The 22,063-nt window shown below is 41.7% G+C and overlaps 1 protein-coding gene across 1 annotated transcript in view; it reads left to right on the top strand.

Moving 5' to 3' along the window:
* Positions 1–22,063, top strand: part of SNX31 (sorting nexin 31) — a 71,191-nt gene that overhangs the window by 46,948 nt on the left and 2,180 nt on the right. Inside the window, exons 9-13 of the mRNA XM_043601477.1 lie at positions 395–487; positions 5,000–5,203; positions 11,684–11,797; positions 14,659–14,736; positions 21,240–21,296. Of these exons, the coding sequence (XP_043457412.1) occupies positions 395–487; positions 5,000–5,203; positions 11,684–11,797; positions 14,659–14,736; positions 21,240–21,296 (546 nt within the window). The remainder of the gene's footprint in view (positions 1–394; positions 488–4,999; positions 5,204–11,683; positions 11,798–14,658; positions 14,737–21,239; positions 21,297–22,063) is intronic.

Raw genomic sequence — 22,063 nt, 5'->3', positions numbered from 1 at the left:
ATAGAAGTTTTATATTTTCATGTAATTATATTTTCCTTTGTTACGACACTTTGATTCTGTATCTTAAAAATATAATCCTTACCTCAGCATCAGATTTCTTTTCCTGAATCTTTTTTTTTTTTAAACATTTAAATCTTTATCTGGGTTTGTTTGATTGGGTGGTGTGGGGAAAGAGGCTAACTTCATTTTCTCTCCCAAGTGTGGCCAGCTGTCCCCAAACCATTGAACAATCTCTTCCTCCACCCACTAATTTAACAGTCAGCTCTATAACATGCTAATCCTTATATATGTGCACTTGGCTCTGTTTTTATAGCCTTTCATACATGAGTGTGTTTTTGTCAGATTAGCTCACTTCTGCTAAGGTTGCTAATCTTACAACTTCTGTCGCTTTAAGGCACTACAGGACATTGAACAAGAATGGGCCAAACCCACACAGGCGCAGAGGCAGAAATTAGAGGCTCTCCAGAAAGAAGACAACCAAACAAAGGTGATCAAATATTGCACCAAGAGAAATCCCTTGGAGGGGAGTTAAAGAAACATATTGGAATTGAGCTGTTTCTTAATTTGTAAACCCATCAACCGCTAAACATGGGGGTCTTTTAAAAAAACGAGAACACCATCATTAATTTTTCTGATTCTATTCTTTAAAGATTCTGAAAAGCACAGACGATATATTGTGGTGAACCCTTTGCCAAGTTAATATAGACCCTCAGCATTCTTTTTAATGACCACAGCGTATTGAGTTTTATAGTTGTCATTTAACTAACCAATTTCTTATTATTGGAAATCAGGTTATTTCCAGTGTTTGCTGCTATAAATCACTTTGGCAGTGAGCGCCATGAGGCCCAGGACTGTGTCTAATTTAAACAGACCCTGTGTGTTCCCAACACCTGGTACAGTTCCCGGTTGAAGGTCCCTGAGCACCGTGGCCGGCATCCTCTTTTTTTTTTTTTTTTAACGTTTATTTATTTTTGAGACAGAGAGAGACAGAGCATGAATGGGGGAGGGGCAGAGAGAGAGGGAGACACAGAATCTGAAACAGGCTCCAGGCTCTGAGCGGTCAGCACAGAGCCCGATGCGGGGCTCGAACTCACAGAGTGTGAGATCGTGACCTGAGCCGAAGTCGGCTGCCCAACCGACTGAGCCACCCAGGCGCCCCATCCTCTGTCTTTGAGTACATACTCCATTATTCCTTAGAATATATTTCTAACAGTCTGTTTTTAAAGCTTCCATAAAGATGGTACCAACTCACACTCCCCCCTGTCCCCAAGCAGCGAGACGAGTCTGACAAACGGCATATTTTAACAGAAGAAATGGACCCTGCTTCATTGTGTTGTCTTCTTTATTCTCTAGGCTTTGCCAACATTCACTCACTGAGTGCAAACAAAGTGCAACTAAAATGTAGAGGACTCATTTATACCCACATTGCTATAGAAAGTAATTCTTCAAAAGCTCAGATATTTTGAGAATTTTACTGACAGGCAGGAAAAGAAGAAAAAAAAAAAAAGGAAAAAGCATATACTTCCACGATATAATATTTTCCTTCCTTGGCATTCCACCTCAGCTTTGTCACAAAAAGTTTGGAGTTCAATTTCTCTGTGTATTTGTAAATTTTGACAATTACAGTGTTTATTTTGAAGGATAGATTATTTGGATGTAATTGGATATATCAGCTACTTTGGATACAGTTAGAGATTCTAACTGAGATTCATTCCTGTTCCATCAACTTTTTGATTTAACGATTTAGTAGGAATATCGTGCTTACCGTGTGCTATACTCTACCAAAATCTGTATTCGTATTTTTGACACAAAACACATTTTACATCTATGATGAGTGTTTTACCTGATTTTACTATATTATCTGTCATAGTCATCTTGAAAAAGCTTTACTTTGAGCGGGGCACCTGGGTGGCTCAGTAGGTTGAGCATCTGACTTTGGCTCAGGCCATGATCTCACAATTCATGGGTTTGAGCCCTACATCAGGCTCTGTGCTGACAGCTCAGAGCCTGGAGCCTGCTTCGGGTTCTGTGTCTCCCTCTCTCTGCCCCTCCCCTGCTTGTGCTCTGTCTCTCTCTCTCTCTCTCTCTCAAAAATAAATAAAAACATTAACAAGTTTTTTAATAAAAAAATAAAAAGTTTACTTTGAGTGTATGAATTAGATGAAAAAATCTGAACCACGATTCAAATGAATTTAACCGATACTCTCTTGAAGCATCTAAGGATACTGACATCAAACTGGCATTATTTAAGTGTTTGTGATGTTCTTCTCCTGCTAATAGAGCCATCATGGTAACAACTATTGCTTTACTTTATGTACATGTGCAAGAAAACCTGGAGTTGCAAATGAGTGGAATTAATTTAAAGGAGGAACTCGTTGATCTAAATCATAGGCTAACTACAGCCCATGGACCACTGTTTTTGTAAATGAAGTTTTATTGGCACACGGCCATGCTCATTCATTTTTGTACTGTCTAAACCTGTTTGTGCTAGAATTGTAGAGGCAAGTAGTTACAATGGACACTGTATACCCACAAAACTGAAAATGTTTACTACATGGCTGTTTACAGAAAAGTTTGCCAACCCTCGATCTAAATGAAAATATGTGGACATACCTTCTGCAGTTACGTATGTTAAATTATGTTTTTTCAGGTGTAAGTTTCTTAAAGAAACTAATTTTCTTTAAAAAAAACTAATCCTTGGGGCGCCTGGGTGGCTCAGTCGGTTGAGCATCCGACTTCGGCTCAGGTCACGATCTCGCGGTCCGTGAGTTCGAGCTCCGCGTTGGGCTCTGGGCCGATGGCTCAGAGCCTGGAGCCTGTTTCCGATTCTGTGTCTCCCTCTCTCTCTGCCCCTCCCCCACTCGCGCTCTGTCTCACTCTCTCTCAAAAATGAATAAACATTAAAACATTAAAAAAAAAAAAAACGAATCCTTGCAGATTCCTCTTAGTTTTCGTAAAGTCAGTAACATTACCTGCTTCTCGAATGACAAATCCCAACAAGCATTTGAATGGCTGACGTATTCATCGCTGACTTTCTACAGAAATGGAGCTTAACTGTTATTATTTTTTTGAATGTTTATTTATTTTGAAAGAGGGAGGGAGGGAGAGAAGGAGAGAGACGGAGAGAGAGAGAATCCTAAGCAGGCTCCACACTGTCAGCGTAGAGCCTGACACGAGGCTCAGACTCAGTAACCAGGAGATCATGACCTGAGCCGAAATCGGATGCTTGACCAACTGAGCCACCCGGGCGCCCTGTGGAGCTTAACTTTTAAATACTTACGCTCTTTTAGAAGATCGCAGCCAAGAGCCGATTATAAAAAAAAAAGTTTTTAAAGGTGTTACCAAGCAATAAGGGCTTGTATCATATAAAAAAGAAGAAACTATTATAGCAAGAGCTTGAAACTACTCTTTCTGCTCTGTGGCAAGATAACTCCGCCCCCGCCCCACCCCCGCACGCAGTGCATCTACTCAGGACCTGTCATTTCTTTTTTTTTTTTTTTTTAATTTTTTTTTCAACGTTTATTTATTTTTGGGACAGAGAGAGACAGAGCATGAACGGGGGAGGGGCAGAGAGAGAGGGAGACACAGAATCGGAAACAGGCTCCAGGCTCCGGGCCATCAGCCCAGAGCCCGACGCGGGGCTCGAACTCACGGACCGCGAGATCGTGACCTGGCTGAAGTTGGACGCTTAACCGACTGCGCCACCCAGGCGCCCCAGGACCTGTCATTTCTGATGTTTCCCACTGACCCAAGGGGAGGAGGCCTGGCAACTTCATGCAGCTTCTAAGCCAAATAAATGAAGCACAATGAGCTGGTGTGAGGACGTGTGGCTGGAAGGGACAGGAGCCTCAAGTATGTCTCCTACCTCGTATGAACAGTCAGCTCTCCCTCACTGCTCATGTCTCAGCACATTTCACCTTATCAGAGAGTGCTTCATGTGGTCCTTGAAGGGACTTGGCCCCCCTTCAAAAACGGATCTGGAAAGTGCCAGGTTGTCACTGAGTGATCTTCTTTCTTCTTTGACCACGTGTTAAAGTGAGAACGGCTTTTTCTGAGCGCGCCTCTCGCACAACATCAGGCAGGACCCTGGCGAAAGCTGGAAGAACAAGATCGAGAGAGGTCCCCAAGCTAATATCAGCTTAGTTAGAAGCAGGGGTTAATAATAACACTTTGTGTTACAAAAATGAAAAGTCCTAGGAATAGATGTTGTCAGGACAGGGTGCCTGGACCACACTTGTGAACTGCAACTATCCTCTGTCCTTAAGCCAAGTCAGAAGCAGAGGGAAAGCTAAACCTTAAAAGTCACATAAAGGTGTTCCCTTGATACTTTGGGGCCGTCTGTAACCCTACTTAGAAAGCAGACTCACTCTCTCATTTCATTGCCATTCGCAAAATCTCTTCCTCCGACAATTCATATATTCATCATATAGAGCAGACTGTAAAAACTGTGTTCTTCCTACATAGACCTCAGCTTAGTTAAAAACAAAAAAAATTTTTTTTGAGGAGGCTCCACACCCAACATGGGGCTTGAACTCAAGACCCTGAGATCAGGAATCACATGCTGTAGGCACTGAGCCAGCCAGGTGCCCCAACAGCATTTTAAATATACACTTTTTGTGTATTTTGCTGTTGTAACCTGCTGAGATAGAATCATATCTACTCCTTCATTTGGTTCACTCTATTCGTCTCCATTCATCGTTCACTCCCTGAATATTTTCACTCCCACTATGTGCCGAGCACTGCAACAGAAGAGACACAATGGTGAATGAGGCAGAAATGGTCCCAGCCCTGGCGGGACACACCGTGAACTTCCCCAGGCCTTAGTGTCAGGGAGCACAAGGGACACCGTCTTCAGTTGTATCATCAGAAAAAAAGGCACTTTCACGGTGACTCCGTCCCATGTGTGCTCCTAGAATGGCAGTAGCTTCCGGCATGAGGCTGTTCCCTTTTTCAAGTCGTCTTTTGCTTCTTCCGACCTGCCCCCGCCCACCCCGCGCAGTTTTTGGAGCTGTCCCAAGAGGTACGGCACTATGGATACCTGCAGCTGGATCCCTGTACCTGTGACTACCCGGAACCGGGCTGTGGGGCCGTCCTTTCTGTCGGCAATGATGAGATCAGCTGCTGCATAACCCTGCCTGATAACCAGACCCAGGAAATCATCTTCCAGATGAGCAGAGTGAAGTGCTGGAAGGTCACTTTCCTCGTAAGTATCTTGGCACTTTGCCTTCCCCAGGATTTAAGGTCTCAACCCGTGGTTTCAGGATCCTAGTGTTCGGGGGTGACAAAGTTGGGACTAGGGACATAGGCCTGCCATTTGTATCACTCTCTTGAGTGGGCTGGCATCTAAGCCATGTTAAGCATCACCTAAGGTAAAACCTGTCAACGGGCTGGTACGAGGGTCCCAACCATAGCGGTAGAGACGCCCGTCTCTCCACTTTGCAGCAGCAGGCTCCTCTACTGCCGGAAGGGTGGCTCTTGTGATACAGCCCATAGAAACAATGGCTACTGCTTATTGAGTACTCACTACATCCTCAGTACTGACGAGATCTTTACCCTCGGAAACTGGACGCCGACCAGTAGAGAGCTCTTCTCAAGGATCCCTGGCATCATCCTGCCACTGCCGTCTCCTCCCAGAAGAAACCCTGTGATCAGATTTATTGAGTGCCTGCTTTGTCCCGGGTGCTCTCCCGGATGCTGCCACATCTGGTATTCAATTCAATTCTCGAAATAACTCAGTGAGCTGAGTGGGATTATCCCCTTTACGTGGGAAGCCAGATTAACTAGTAGAGGTGAAACACTATTAGAGCAACCGTGACCCCCAGTTGCTAAATCCATGGAATCCACGGGGAGTTTTTGGCCGGCACGATACTAGACCTCTCTGTGGCATTTGACTCTGTCAACCATTTCTTCCTTCTCAAAATTCCCTCCCCTCCTCACCCCCCGCCCCCCCCCACCAGTTTTGGGTCTGCTTCTTCCTCTGAGCACTTCTGAAGTGCTGGCTTCTCCTGGGGTTCCATTTCCATCTTTCGTCTATGTCTTCCCTGAAAGCAGTTATCCACGTCCCTGTCGAAACGTCCATTATTTCCTAACGCCTTCTGGACATCTTCACCAGCTGTCTCACAGGCATCTCAAACTCGGCCTTTCCCCAAACCAGACTCGCCCTTCCCCTCTCATGCCCATCCTAGAGACCTTCCTCCTATGTTCCCCATCTTGGTAAACAGGACTTCAACCACCACCTGCTAAATGTCAAACCAGCAATCTTGACATTATCGGCATATGATTTCAGTCTTTTACATTGATGGGAACTTGTGTTGTGGCTCCGAATCGGGTCTGTCTTGGTAAATGTTCCATGCGCTGTTGAAAAGTGTGTATGTGTATTCTGCCACTATTGGGTGGAATATTCCAGAAGTGTCAATTAGATCAACCAGTTGATAGTGTTTAAATCGCCTGCATCTTTATGTATTTTCTACTTGTTCTGTCAGTTATTGAGAGAAGAAGGTTAACACCTTCAAACGCAATTGTGGATTTATCTATTGCTTTGAGTTTTACCCGTTTTTTTCCCTCTTTTCCTACCTTTTGATGAAACTAAGTATTTTATGATTCCATTTATATATACCATTTTTAAGCTATGTCCTTTCATTTATTTATGGTTACTTTAGAGTTTATAAAGTACTTTTTTAACTTATTACATTCTACTTTTAATCATTATACCACTTTGCAAAGTATAAAAAAACCTTACAATAGTCTACTTCTATTTCCCCTTTTGTAATATTGTCATACTTTATTTTGACATGTATACATAACCTCATGCTACATTATAATTACTTCTGCTTTTATTTTTCAAAAATTTTTAATGTTTATTTTTGAGAGAGAGAGAGAGAGAGAGAGAGAGAGCTTGAGCAGGGGAGGGGCAGAAAGAGAGGGAGACACAGAATCTGAAGCAGGCTCCAGGCTCTGAGCTGTCAGCACAGAGCCCTACACGGGGCTCGAACCCACGAACCGTGAGATCATGACCTGAGCTGAAGTCAGACGCTTAACCGATTGAGCCACTCAGGCTCCCCATAATTATTTTTGCTTTTAAACAGTTGAATCTTTTCAGTTAAACTTTTAATTTTGACGTAATTGTAGGTTTGCACGCAGCTGTGAGAAATGGTACAGAGATCCTGTGTAGTTTCCCCCCACTTTTCTCCAGTTGTTATGTCTTGCAAAACTACAGTACAAACAATATCAACACCACAATATTGGCATTGATACAGTCAAGAGTTGGAACATTTTCTTTTCTTTTTTTTTTTTTAATTTTTTTCAACGTTTATTTATTTTTGGGACAGAGAGAGACAGAGCATGAACGGGGGAGGGGCAGAGAGAGAGGGAGACACAGAATCGGAAACAGGCTCCAGGCTCTGAGCCATCAGCCCAGAGCCTGACGCGGGGCTCGAACTCCCGGACCGCGAGATCGTGACCTGGCTGAAGTCGGACGCTTAACCGACTGAGCCACCCAGGCGCCCCAAGAGTTGGAACATTTTCATCATCACAAGAACCCTTCACTTATAGCTCTACCCACTTTCTCTCACCACACCTCTCCTTAGCCCCAACAAACCACTGATCTGTTTGCCATTTCTATAATTGTGTGATTTCGGGAGTGTTAGGTAAAACTTTGGAGGTGACGGATATATTCATTACCTTGATTGTGGTGATGGTTTCATGACTGTACCCATATGTCCAAACTCATTAAATTGTGTATATTAGGGGCGCCTGGGTGGCTCAGTCGGTTGAGCGTCCGACTTCAGCTCAGGTCACGATCTCGCGGTCCGTGAGTTTGAGCCCCGCGTCGGGCTCTGGGCTGATGGCTCAGAGCCTGGAGCCTGCTTCCATTCTGTGTCTCCCCCTCTCTCTGCCTCTCCCCCGTTCATGCTCTGTCTCTCTGTGTCTCAAAAATAAATAAAACGTTAAAAAAAAATTTAAAAAAAATTGTGTATATTAAACATGTTCAGTGGTTTTTTTTTTTTTTACATCAGGTATACCTCAATCAAGCTCTTTATTAAAAAACAGAAACACTCATAAAACAGTTATGTATTGATCAGTAGATGAAAATGTTGTAGCCACACGTTTGCAGGAACCTGGCCCCGTATTTCCCCTGGAACAATGATTCAGTGTTCAGTATTTCACTATGTACAGTGGCTTCATAGAACACGACTACTGTGAATAATAAGAATTGACTATATTTAGGATGTAAAAATATAAACAAAAACAAGGAACTGATTCCCTTAAAAATGTTCTGTAATGGAATCATATGGCATGTAGCCTTTAGGACTGGCTTTTCTTTACTTGGCGTAATTCTTTGGTAATCCATTCAGATTGTTGTTTATATCAGTAGTTTGTTTCTTTTTATTGCTGAGCAGTATTCCATGGTATGGAACGGACGAGATTTATTTAACCATTCACCCAATAAAACGTATCTGGTTGTTTCCAGTTTTTAGCTGTTATGAATAAAGCTCGTGTAAATGTTCGTATATATGTTTTGGAGCACAAATCTCCATTTCTCTGGCATAAACTCAGGAGTGCAACTGCTAGGTTATATGGGAGTTGCATGTTTAGTTTTTTTAAAGACTGAAGAGTTTTCAAGGTGTCTGTGCTAATTTTCATTCCCACCAGTGATATACGAGCCATCTTGTTTTTCTGCGTCCTCATCAGCATTTGATGTCACTGGTTTTATTTTCGTGTGTAATGATATTTCATTGTGATTTTCATTTGCATTTCCCTCATGGCTGATAATGTTGACCGCCTTTTCATGTGCTTATTTGCCATCTGTATATCTTCTTTGGTGAAATTTGTTTTTCATATCTTTTGCCTATTTTCTAATTGAGTTGTGGGTTTTTTTTACTGCTATTTTAAGAGTATTCCATACATTGTAGATACTAGTCTTTTGTTGGATATGTGGCCTGCAAATATTTTCTCTCACTCTGTAGTTTTTCATCCTCTTAACAGGGACTTTTGCCGAGCAAAAGTTTTTAATTTGATGAAGTCTAATCCATCAGTTTTTCCTTTTATAGACCGTGCTTTTCAGTGTCAAGTCTAGGAACTCTTTGCCAAACCCTAGATCCTGAAGATTTTTTCTTAGAGTTTTTTTTCCTAAAGGTGTTATAGTTATAGGTCATACATTTAAGCCCATGACTCACTCTGAGTTAGTTTTCATAGAGGGTGTGAAACTCAGAACCACGTTCCCTTTCCTGCCTGCGGAAGGGCACTTGCTCTGACGCCTTTTGCTGCAAAGGCTGCCCTTTAACTGAATTGCTTTTGCACCTTTGTCGGATATCAGTTGGGCACATGTGTGTGGACTTATTTCAGGGTTCTCTATTGTATTCTATGGTGTATGTGTCTGTCCCTCCACCGGTACCACACAGTCATTGTGTTCCTTTGTAACCGCTTTATCAAGATATAACCTACATACCACGCAATTCACTTGTGTGAAGTGTACAATTCGGGGGAATTTCCTACGTTCACAGAGTTTCACATCCATCACCATAATAAATTTTAGAGTATGTTCATCACCTCAAAAAGAAGCCCCCATGCCCCTTAGCTCACATCTGTGTCCCCATTCTATCAGCCCTAAGAAGGTACTAATCTGCTTGTCTTGATAGATGGACCCATTCTGAATATTTCATTATTATTTTTAAGTGTATTTATTTATTTTGAGAGAAAGAACGTACGCACGCATGCACCTGAGTAGGGCAGGGGCAGAGAGAGAGGGAGAGAGAGAATCCCAAGCAGGCTCCACGCTGGCAGCACAGAGCCTGACGCGAGGCTTGATCTCACAAACCACAAGATCGTAACCTGTCAAAATGAAGAGTTGGCCACTTAGCCGACCGAGGCGCCTAGGCGCCCCTGAATATTTCATTATTCATGGAATCATATATGATCTTTATGACTGGCTTCCTTTACTTAGCATAATATTTCCACAGTTTACCCTATCACAGCATGTATCAACACTTTATCCTTTTCGTGGTCAAATAATATCTTGCTGTATGGCTATACCGAATTTTGTTTATTCATTCATTCATTAATGGACATTTGGGTTGTTTCTATCTTTTGGTTGTTATGAGTTATGTTGCTATGAACATTTGTGTACCAGTTTTTATGTGGACATAGGCTCTCATTTCTCTTGGGTATATGATTAGGAGTGGAATTGCCAGTACCATAGGGGTATTTTTATGTTGAACTTTGTGAGGAACTTCTAGGCTGTTTTCCAAATAGTCTGCTCCATTTTGTATATCCACCTGCTGTGTACGAGGGTCCTCTCCACACAGGCACAGATCATTGTTCAACCAAAGATCTGAAAAGAGCTCTCGGAAGCTCTTTGCCTGTATCAGTCCTTGTCTTTGGTCCTTTTCTCCACAAATTCTAAACTCAACTTCAAACTCTTATCTCCTTCTCCTCAACTCAGCAAGACCTCTGGGCTCGGTTTGAGTCTCCTTCCCTGCACTGCATTCTGGAAACTCCTCCAGGCAGTGAGCTGGGTAACGATAGGGCTCACCTCATGTGTTTTCCTTCTCCTTGGGTTGACAGAACTGGATTATCTGTTGTTCGGTGTCTGAAAACAGCTATTTTTCAGTTCATATTTTACCCTGCTGCTCCCAGATCAATATTTCTAAAATATAAATCTGTGTGATTATCCAGCTTTTAAAATCTGTTCATGCATGTCTGCTGCCTTCAAGATGAAGTTTAGACTCCTTAACTTAGCTTATAAAACCTGTAACAGCTAGGGCTTTTTTTAGTGGCCAGCAATAGAAACCAACACTTCTGGCCCCAGGGGGAAAAAAAAAGAGAGAGAGAATTTATTGGAGGGATACGTGAAAACCCACTGATTTAAAGGAAAGGCTGAAGCAGAGGCTTAGGAAAGTCAAGAACCAAAGGAGCTCAAGGTTTCTAGGAAACCGGAATTCTTTATCAGGACCTGCTCTTTGGATCTCTCCACTCTGGAATCAAATAAGGGGCATAGAGAGTATTTGTCCAATTGCCCTGAACTTGGGTAATGTGTGTCCCCCCTCCAGGAGGGCAACATTCCCTGACAGTCCTACCTAGATGGCCACAGCAGAGGAGAGGTTCTCCCACGGGCATGAGACTCCATTACGAGGAGAAAGGAGGATAGAAGCTGTATAGCAAAACTCCAAGCTGCTTCCTACAGAGCTTTCAGGATCTGGCCCCAGGCTGCCTCTTCTCTCACGGCCCTACACGTCTTGCATTCTGGGCTTCGGCGCCACACTTGATCTCTTGCCACATTTCCAGTGTGCCAGGTCCCCTCCTGCCTCGTGCATTTGCACTTGTTATTTCTTCTACTAGGAATCACTTGTGCCCCCAGAACCCCGCCCCCACCCCCATCGCCACCCCCCACCCCAAAAAACCCACAACAAACTTGGAAATTTTCTACTGCTGCTGCTCAGATACCAGCCCCCTTCAGGAAGCCTGCCTTTGGATTACATGCCCATCCTACTTCCTTCCATAGACCTGTGTTTGCTTCCCTTGTAATACTTAACATAGCAAACTGTGGTGACTTACTTTCATAGCCCCTCCTAGACTGTTGGCTTCTTGGGAATAGCCACAGTATCACTTGTTTTGATATTTTGCCCGGCACATAATAGCCACCTGATTTTCTATTGAATATTAAATAATCTCTCTTCCTCTGTAGGGAACTCTGCTGGATGTGGATGGACCTCAGCGAACTCTCAACCAGAACTTAGAGCTCAGATTTCAGTATAGTGAAGACAGTCGTTGGCAATGGTTTGTTATTTACACCAAACAGGTGAGTTCTCAGGACAGAGCATGAGACCCTGTGCTGAAATGCTCTCTTGCCTGCTGGGGTGAACAAAGCACATTATCCTAACCCATCCAGAGCAGAGTTCTAGAATACACTGTACACTCCATTTTTGGCCTATAATACTGCTTAATTTGTTTATTTTTTGTTTTATTCTACTAGTCACTGCAGCCTTCATGTCAATTTGGGAAATGCATTAAGTTACTAAATAACAGAAGACTCAACTAATCGTGGCTCAGACCAAGGGCTGGTGAACTTTTTCTCAAAGGGCCAGATGATAAATATTTTAGTTTTGGGATCCATATGGCCTCTGTTGCAACTACTCAACTCTGTTGTTGGAGTGCAAAAGTAGCCCCAGACAATATGTGAACAAATGGGTACAGCTGTTTTCCAACAAAAATGTGTTTGTAAAAACAAGTGAGGGGCTGGATTTATTGATCTCTGACTCAGACAATATAGATTTTTATCATCTACACTTAATAAGAATACTAGAGGTAGATGATTGACATCCCTATCATAAAAGCTATCCCTTTTATCTAGAAGGCAAAAACTTTGCCTCAGAAGCCCCCACAGACTTTCCATTAGGTCTCATTGGTCAGAGCTGGGTCACATGACCACTCCTAGCTGCAAGGGAGTCTGGGAATCAAGTATTTACCAAAAAGAACAGAATTTGTGATCAGCTTAGAGTAAGCATGAGCTGGGCACTTTGTCATCAGACAAAATCAAGGTTCTGCTGGGAGGGGAGACAGCTGTTGGGGAGCAAACTCTCCAGGTCTTCTATTAAAGTTGGAGCAAACATTTTAAGATTTCATTTTCTAAACAACAAATTCAATTGAAAAATTCTATGAACTAACTTAAGCTATTTCAAATTGGAATCAAAATTACAGATATTCTAAAACGAAACCAAAATATCAAAGCAATCTTTGTGGCAGCATTACATTCAACTTAAGTCAATGGTGATCTCACTAAGTTCCAGGGAGCATTCTGGTTTCAGGTAACCAAAGGTCCCTGAGAATCTCTACCTCTCGTATAGTTGCAAATTCTGATATACCACACACCAAGGTCCTCTGAAAAACATGAAGTGCTAACCAAAGTCTAGATTAAAGAGATGGGCCCTCAGTTTCACCTTGAATATGAAACATCCTTAGGGAAATGGTAGGATGGTTTGCAGTCACTTGGAGAGAGGCAAGGTAGATCTTGGCAGTGAAATCATTTCCCCTTGCCTAGAATGCTAACTGCAGTAGTTAAATTTTATTATCATCTCTTAATCTAGTCTGTACCACATGAGTTGAAGCCACTATACAGAGTATAATAAACATTCTTTTAAAGGATTCCTAGTAGGGTCTTATTTCCTTTGGAGTGTGGATTTATTGATATGTACCCAAGAGCTATGTATGCAAAAGGCAGAAATACAGCTCGTTTGCCTTGCAAACACAAATGAGGGCTTGGACCCCAATATCTTCTAGATTCTTTAAACAAAAGCTCAGTGCCTTCATATTTAATAAATCCTACCTGATTTATAGCTAAGTCTTAACGTACATATCTGTGCACACTGTATAGGAATATGGAATCGGTTCACACTTGACAGGGCATTATTAAACACCTCTCCTGTCTGTATCAACTCAGATTATATTGTTTAACTATTTCATACCCTGGTTTTGTGTAGGTTATATATGTACACAGATAAACAGGGTTAGTTCTTAGCTAAACCAGGAAATCAAAATTTGTTTTTGTGTATAAATCCCACATCTGTTACTCTTTTCCTTATTGGTAGCAGTACCTTTCTTCTCTACTTCCTTTCTCTCCCCTTAAATAAAATAAATTCCTGTCATGCTCTACAGTCCTGCAAGACTTTGAGACGCTGTCTGTATGTAGCCATTCTCCCTCTAATTCTACTTTCTATGTCCTATCCTCCAAGGGTCTCTGCTTTGGCTACCATCCCGACTTGGGTTTTCTCTCTTCCCTTTCTTCTCCTCTCCATCATCCCCCCCCACCCTCCCCAGTGCAGTGACCATCCTTGAGCACAAACTTATGCTAAGGTCCTGTGACCACAAGCTTTGAGCTTTGTTGTCTCAAACTTTCGTAGGGCCAAAGGAGAAAGGTACAAGCCAAGAATTGAGAGCAGAACAAAAGAGAAAGAGGATTCGTGGGAAAGAAGCAAGTGGGGAAATCGTAGGGAACCTTATATTGGCACATGGGGTGAAGATCTTGGAAAAAGGAAACCCTAGCGTTTGTATGACAAGATGTCTAATGTCTGTGTCTTGGCACTAACAACGACGAGCCAACAAAAAGCCACAAGTGATATTGGGGGCAACCATCAGTCTTAAAAGTGAGTGATTAAAGATACTAGAAAAATAAGAAAGTGATAAAAAAACAAATTTTTTTTTAGTTCATAAAAGCCATAAGGTGTTAATATACCCTTTCAAATAGGTTACTATTTATACCTAGTAATAGGTCTCTCAATAATCATGCATACGATTAAATATAAGATTGACCATCATCGGTTGATTTGATTACAATAATAAGCAGTTTTTATTATTTGTTGCTTGTAAGACATGAGCAGCTTACAAAGAAAAAAATAGGGGAGAGTTTTAAGAGGGAAAAAGATTAGTAAATGTAATGAGTTTTCTGTCTTTTTAAAAATTTACTGTAAGTATATCTATGTAATTGAGAAAATGTATGGCTACTAGCTAATTGCATCGTATGTAAATTTATGGAAATTAAAAAAGAAATTTAAATTCTTAAACGTGTACTCTTGGAGAGCAGAGCTCAAAATCTGCCTTGTGGTGTGAGGAGAGAAGAAAGACGATCTCTTCAGCTGAGACACTTCTTTATTTCTGGATTTTCAGGCTTTTTTGCTGAGTAGCTGCTTGAAAAAGATGATCTCAGAAAAGACGGTAAAGCTAGCTGCAGAGAATCCAGAAATGGTAAGTGCTCTTATCCGTGTATATTTTTCAGTTAAGTTCCCACCATCAGCCTGTACTAACCTACACTGATGAATGCTGGTCCTCAAGGGAGGAACGTGACCTCCCAGAAGTGAGCTCCTCTGCCTTCTGGGAGCTGTCTTTAGAATTCAAGCCATTTTTCCAAGACAGGTGTCCTTACGTTGCTGAGAACTCTCCAACCCTCTACTCTGTATTCTTGTATTTCTGCTTTCCCCCAAATGAAAGATTCCAGGTTTACCATAAAAACTACCTCATAAGGTCAGGATCCTGAGAGGTCTGCAACATAGCAGCGATGAACTTCAATAAGCTCTCCAGTTTTGTCTCTAGAAAGAACTCACAGCTTCTTGAAATTTCCACCGTGCCAAATTAAGATGCCGTTAGCAGTTGGAAGAAGCCATAGAGTGAAAGAAGCTCTCAAGGCTATAAATTTTTCTCAGTGTAAGATTAAACTTTGCTTTTCTAGTCTGCGTCTCTTCAATAAAGGCCTAGTAACTCCTTGCAAAGGTTGCTGGCAAGCTCTAAAAAGAGACACTGAGATATGAAACTTGTCTATTTGCCTTGTTGCCATCATGATATGAGCATATCCCAATAAGACAGTACAGTTTATGTTTTAAAAATGATTACAGGGGCTCCTGGGGGGCTCAGTCGGTTGAGCGTCTGACTTCAGCTCAGGTCATGATCTCACGGTCTGTGAGTTTGAGCCCGCGTCAGGCTCTGTGTCGACAGCTCGGAGCCTGGAGCCTGTTTCGGATTCTGTGTCTCCCTCTTTCTCTGACCCTCCCCTGTTCATGCTCTGTCTCTCTCTGTCTCAAAATAAATAAATAAATAAACGTTAAAAAAAATTTTTTTTTTAAATGATTACAGGGGTACGTGCGTGGCTCAGTCGGTTAAGGTTCCGGCTTTGGGTCAGGTCATGCGTGCACTGTTTGTGAGTTTGAGCCCTGCATCAGGCTGTCTGCTGTCAGCGCAGAGCCTGCTTCGAATCCTCTGCCTCCCTCTCTCTCTCTGGTTCTCTCCTGCTCACGCTTACTTGCGCTCTCTCTCTCTCTCTCTCAAAAAAAAAAAAATAATAATTAATTAAAAATATTTTTAAAAAATGATTACAAATTCTAAAGCCTGGTTGACATTTATAAACGTATTTTTTTTTTGCAAAATGTTATACGATCTTTAAAAATGCAACAGAAAACATTTGGAAATGTTCCCTAATATTTTCATTTAAATTGAGTCCTTTCTAAGAAGATGGGTGACATCTTCAGTTTAACATTGCTCTTTCCTAGATTTTCCAGCTTTTTTCTAAGAAAATAGTTGCACTTTACCCTTACTTCTCATTCTTCTAGAACTGAAAATATTTTCCCAGGGAAAATAAAATTCACTCCCCCCTTGGTATTTGAAGAATTCAAAATGTATTATAGCATAGCAAATCAAAGCAATAAAAGAATTGTGGATGCTCTTTTTAATTTTTTTTTTTTTACATTTACTTATTTTTGATAGAGACAGAGCACAAGTGGGGAAGGGGCAGAGAGAGAAGGAGACACAGAATCTGAAGCAGGCTCCAGTCTCTGAGCTGTCAGCACAGAGCCCAACGCCGTGGGGCTCGAACTCCCAAACCGCGAGATCATGACCTGAGCTGAAGTCGGATGCTTAATGGACTGAGCCACCCAGGTGCCCCTGGATGCTCTTTTTAAAAGAGTAATAAAATCTAACCTCTTAGGATGGACCCCCTTAGGCTCCACTTATTATATATATATAAAGAAGAAGAAAGAGAAAAGTAATTAACTGAAGTAGCCCCGTTAAAAGGGAGAAGTGCTCTCAAATGTGGCTGAATAAAATGTAAGCCACTTGATGCAGGAAATACTTGTACAATGAACAGCTAAAGAGTTTGCTAAATAATAAGAGAAGGTAGTGACCTATTTAAAGTTTTCAAGAAAAACAACCACACTAACTACATTCTTCAGATTTGCACACAAATTGAAATCTACACTTTCTCTGTGGCTGATGGTGAAATCAGCATGTCAGTACTTGTACTGTTTTATCCTAATACTTAACAAGTTTTATTTCCACAAACGCTTTTTCTTCCCTTTCTTTCTTATTCTGGTTCTTGAAAAGTTAAACCCTTCTTCTGGAAAACTGGGCTTTCAAGGGGATGTTGTTGGGATAGTCCACCCTTAAACTTGAAATCTCATCTACAAATGCCTGGGTAGAATGAGACCCCGGAAGGTGAAAAGACCAGACAGATTAGCTCTCGGAACGTATGCTGGGTTCTGGGCTTCCTCACAAAGTATAGAACAAGTCATTTTGTGGAACTTAAAGTAGCCATATAAATTTATGACTGTGACATCCACTCATTTTCTAGGTAAACACGTAAAGTCTGAATTGACCCATATCACTTATAAAAGGCTTGTATGGACTAGGATAGAGAGGTCTCTATTTTGCAAGGCAGAATAGATTCCAAGATTTTGATCATCATGAAGAATCAGGAGCGGGGAGAGAAATTAAGGAAGCTGTAACTTAATGATCCCCACAAATAAAGCAGATAGTCCCTAGAAGCAGATTAAATAGTACTACTTTAGGGGCGCCTGGGTGGCTCAGTCGGTTAAGCATCCGATTTCGGCTCAGGTCATGATCTCACGGTTCGTGAGTTCGAGCCCCGCATCGGGCTCTGTGCTGACAGCTCAGACCCTGGAGCCTGTTTCAGATTCTGTGTCTCCCTATCTCTGACCCTCCCCCGTTCATGCTCTGTCTCTCTCTGTCTCAAAAGTAAATAAATGTTAAAAAAAAATTTTTTTTAAATAAATAAATAGTACTACTTTATCCTAGTAAGAAGAAAGATGTTGAAAGAAGAAATTTGTGCTAACTTAATTAACTTAGTTAGCTCTAAGCGATGCTTTCAAAGGTAAGACCTGAACCATTTCAGAAGAGATTGTTAAAATTTGAAGTCAAACAGGGGCACCTGGGTAGCTCAGTCAGTTAAGCGTCCGACTTTGGCTCAGGTCATGATCTCACGGTTTGTTGGTTCAGAGACTGGAGCCTGCTTTGGATTCTGTGTCTCCCTCTCTCTCTCTCTGCCCCTCCCCCTCTCACATTCTGTCTCTCTCTCTCTCTCTCTCAAAAATAAACATTAAAAAAAATGGGGCGCCTGGGTGGCGCAGTCGGTTAAGCGTCCGACTTCAGCCAGGTCACGATCTCGCGGTCCGTGAGTTCGAGCCCCGCGTCGGGCTCTGGGCTAATGGCTCAGAGCCTGGAGCCTGTTTCCGATTCTGTGTCTCCCTCTCTCTCTACCCCTCCCCTGTTCATGCTCTGTCTCTCTCTGTCCCAAAAATAAATAAAACGTTGGAAAAAAAAAAATTAAAAAATTTTTGAAGTCAAACAAATGTACTAAAAAAAATGTAAACACAACAACAAAATCATGTTACATTCTTAAAGGCAGTATTAACTACAAATCAGAAAGGGAAAAAATGTAACATTCTTTTTAGAGCTACACTCCTACATAAAAACCTTTAATAAATGAATTTTGTTAGTATTTGCTACTCGTAACTAGAACAGAATTTTAAGAATTATTTTATTGGAAACTAAAATGTATTTGTCAGGAGTAGGTTAGGCTACATATAACAAAGAACAAAACAAGACAGAAGAAGGGTCCCACGCAAAATAAAAGTGTGTGTCTCTCTCAACTAAAAGAAGCCCAGAGGTAGGCAGTCTCGGGCTGGGATAGCTGCTCCCTAATGTCACCAGAGACCTTTCTGCTCTTCCATTTTTAGTGTGTGGCTTTTACTTCATGTTGAAAATGGCTGCTGGAGCTCCAGTCATTACATCCACATTCTAGGCAGCAAGTATAAACGGAAAGTATGAATGGTTCATATCTTTTCTTTAAGGAGGAGTCTCTGAAGTCCCACCGAGTTTCTGCTTGGCTCATTGGCTAAGAGTTAGTCACACCACAGGCCAACACCTAGCTGCAGGGAATCTGGTAAATGTAGTCTTTTTACAGAGTATGCTGTCTCTCCAAATAAGTTTGGGTGGTATCACTAAGAAGGAAAGGCAGAATGGATAATACAGTAGGCTACAGCAATCTCTGCCATTGAAAGAAATCTAAAAGACATTAAGAAAAGAAGGCAGATGTATTTTATGCAATCCATGTGTTCCTAATGAATTTCTGAAAATGTATCAGTATTATTATCTTGTATATTGAACCATAATCCGAATATATGAGAGGTATCAGGCATAAGATGGTGAATAATTTCCTGAGCTGAAAAACAATTTATATTTTTAATAATCCATACCTAATTTGTCTTATTAGCTTGTACATTTTCTTCCTTAGATTTACTCAAAAGTGGGTCTGAATCTCTAAGTTGGTTTTCTGGAAAATGGCAAAGCACCAAACGGCTTTATGATTCTGGCTTGCCTCATACCTCACACCCCCAGCGCCAACTACCATCACCATATGTATTTTTCTCTCCACTCCTCTTTCATTTGGAGCAAGATCAGACTATGTAAAAGGTCACTGGGCTCAGAGATCATGATGTAAAGTGTGTTTCTGTTACGTGGCGAAGAGGGGAAACACCAAGGGCAGTGTTATCTGAGGTCCCAAGAATGTCAGCCTTTGAATAGTTGGCGTTGTCTAGAAAACAGAAGAAGTACAGACATACTACGGCTCTCTTGAGAACGGCCTGAGCGTGGCAGGTGGACAAAATTTTGGAGAGCCAAGGGGAAATTACCGTGTGGGAATAAGTAGTTAGATTATCAACAGAAACTACCTGGGCATGCAGGAATACCACATTATGACAAAAGGATTTGCTCTCTTCTCCCCTCCCCCAACTTTATTCCCGCCTCGTAGATAAAATGTTTAAAGCCTTTCTTGAAGTGAGTAGGAAATAGATTATATCAGAAATTGCTCGATAGTTTGTAGTGGGTTCTATTTTATTTATTTCGACATAAGGCAGGGGGGAAGGTGAAAGAGAACAGGGGAGAGAAACATTCTGAGCTGTTTTCACCCATATTCTGTGTATTTCATTGCACAAGACTACTTCCAAGCTATAATGTAATATTGTAACCAATAACAATACCATAGCAAAACATGTAAGACAACAGGGCATTAATCTCTCATTTACCAAGACTTAATAACTTATTTCTTAAAGTTATGAAGGTAGGCTTCAAATATATGAACTTGTCTATTAAGAATACCAACCTAGAGGAAGTCCTCCGCATCCCACAAGGCAATCTATTTTATAACGGTACTAAGTTAACTGTAGTTAAAAGACAGCGACCCTCTTTTGCAGGGTCATGTTCTTTATCTCACCTACTTTGAAATGTTCCACCCTGTACTCTCATGAATAGTAATCAATAATAAGCAATTGATTCACACCTCAATCGTTCACTTACAAATGCCTCTATTTATGATTATGCCTATATTCATAACATAGGTTGGGAACTGAGGATCCAGAGTCAAGGAGTTTGTGGGAGGAGAAAGGCAATTAGTAAGGAGGCCTTATGGCTAGAGAGTGATACATTGAGCCGGGCACATAATGCTAGTTGCTTAGTAATCGTGTTCTTTTCCTCTAAGAAGAGTCAAAGAACTCTTTCTCCCCCACCCTGCTCTGTGCCCTGGAGACTGATCTCTGTGTGCTACAACCTTGCTCCCTGGCCTCCCACTGGGCTCACCCGCTGGGAAAACCCAGCGAGACTGGAGTGTGGAAGAAAAGTGAGATGGGGGGGGCGGTGGGGGGGGTATTTCTCCAGTTCTGTCCCTGCTGGGTCTCTGTGGCTGGCACAGCCTTCTGCTGAGGGCCACGCTCCTGCAGGTGGCCTCTCCTCTCTGCAGTGATAGCTGCTCTCCGTCCAGTAGCAGCTGCTACCCTTGCCCCTTCAGGCCTAGACGTGGTAAAAATGACCCTCCAGCACCTCACTGCTAGCCCCTGGGGGCTCCCACATCCCTTCATTGATTCACTTTAATCCTGCCCTCACCTCCATTAAATAGTTCCTTTTTAAAACACCCCTCAGGAGTGCACCATCTGTTTTCCGCCGGGACCCTGACTGTTATATTAAGTTTACCTTATGTACACGAGGTATATTCAAGTGTCTTGAACTTCAGTTTGATCTTCACTTGATTAATGGCGCCTTTTGATTAATCAAAGCCCCATTTGGCTTTGATTCAGCGTATGGATTGGAGCTCTGTGGATTATTTCAGGATTTAGGAGTTCATTTCGTGTGAAGTCCTTTTAGAAGCTGTGTTAAATCACAAAATCTATAGGCAGCCACCAGTGTTAAACATTAAGCTGTGCTTCACGTTTGGGGGGCTCAATTTCTGCAACATTTGTACATTTGCAAATAAAGAGGGAATGTGCCGATGGGAAGCAGGTGTGCCTGCTGACTGGCTGCCTTCGAGACCATTAAGAGGATTATTGTGGAAGGGGAAATGTGCTAGTTAAATAGATTATTTGTGTGCTTGCTTCTCCAGGCTGTGCTGACTGACATTTTACTAATCTATTTAGCAGATTGAAGTTCCAGAACAAGGCAAAAGTAAAAAATGCCACATCCAACAAAGCCAGGTCTGTGAGTAAAATTATGTAACCGATACATTATAATTTTTGATAAATCTGCCCTTTTCCCCCCTTTAAGTAACCAAAGTCATTCTACTTTTAAGAAGCAGCCAGAATTTTCTTTCTCAGAAGCTCCTCCACGTAGGATTGGGCCAATTGGAGGACCATCACAGAAGTATGGTATTTTTACTGTGGTGCCCGGTGGAGCCAGGAGAAATGCTTTCCTGGATTTTTACATAGAAAATTTCCAAGAAGAACACAAAATTCTCTAGCAATTTTCTTCTATACTCAATACATTTTTTTTTTTTTTTAAATCCTCTTTCTGGCTTACATTTTAGTTTCGTGAGTTCTCTGCAGTGGACTCTTCATACAACAACCTTTAAGTTTATTAAATATTGTTTGGAGCATTTAGGTCTGTTGGGCAGTTAACAATAACAGTAAATATCATAAAGAAAGCATTAGTAGGCACTTATAGCCAGGCACTGTTCTAAGCACTTTTATGTGGATTAACAACATTCATTCTCACCAAAGTCTTATAAATAAATCACTGGAGGTGACGTCCAAGTAGCATTTGAATGAACTCATTTGACTGGGAAGGCCCACTCTTCGTACATGCTCTGCTGTGTATATAAAGGTACTAAGTATACAAGTACAGTACTTATAAATATATAAGGCCCTTTCGTGAGTGAATAAGCTCAGGAAAAACATTGAAAAACAGACTAAATGTGGGGCGCCTGGGTGGCTCAGTCAGTTGAGCATCCAAATTCGGCTCAGGT

The sequence above is a fragment of the Prionailurus bengalensis genome, chromosome F2 (assembly GCF_016509475.1).
Source record: "Prionailurus bengalensis isolate Pbe53 chromosome F2, Fcat_Pben_1.1_paternal_pri, whole genome shotgun sequence".
Classification (NCBI taxonomy): domain Eukaryota; kingdom Metazoa; phylum Chordata; class Mammalia; order Carnivora; family Felidae; genus Prionailurus; species Prionailurus bengalensis.
Note: the sequence above shows the minus strand (reverse complement) of the source record. Positions and strands in the feature narration are given on the sequence as shown.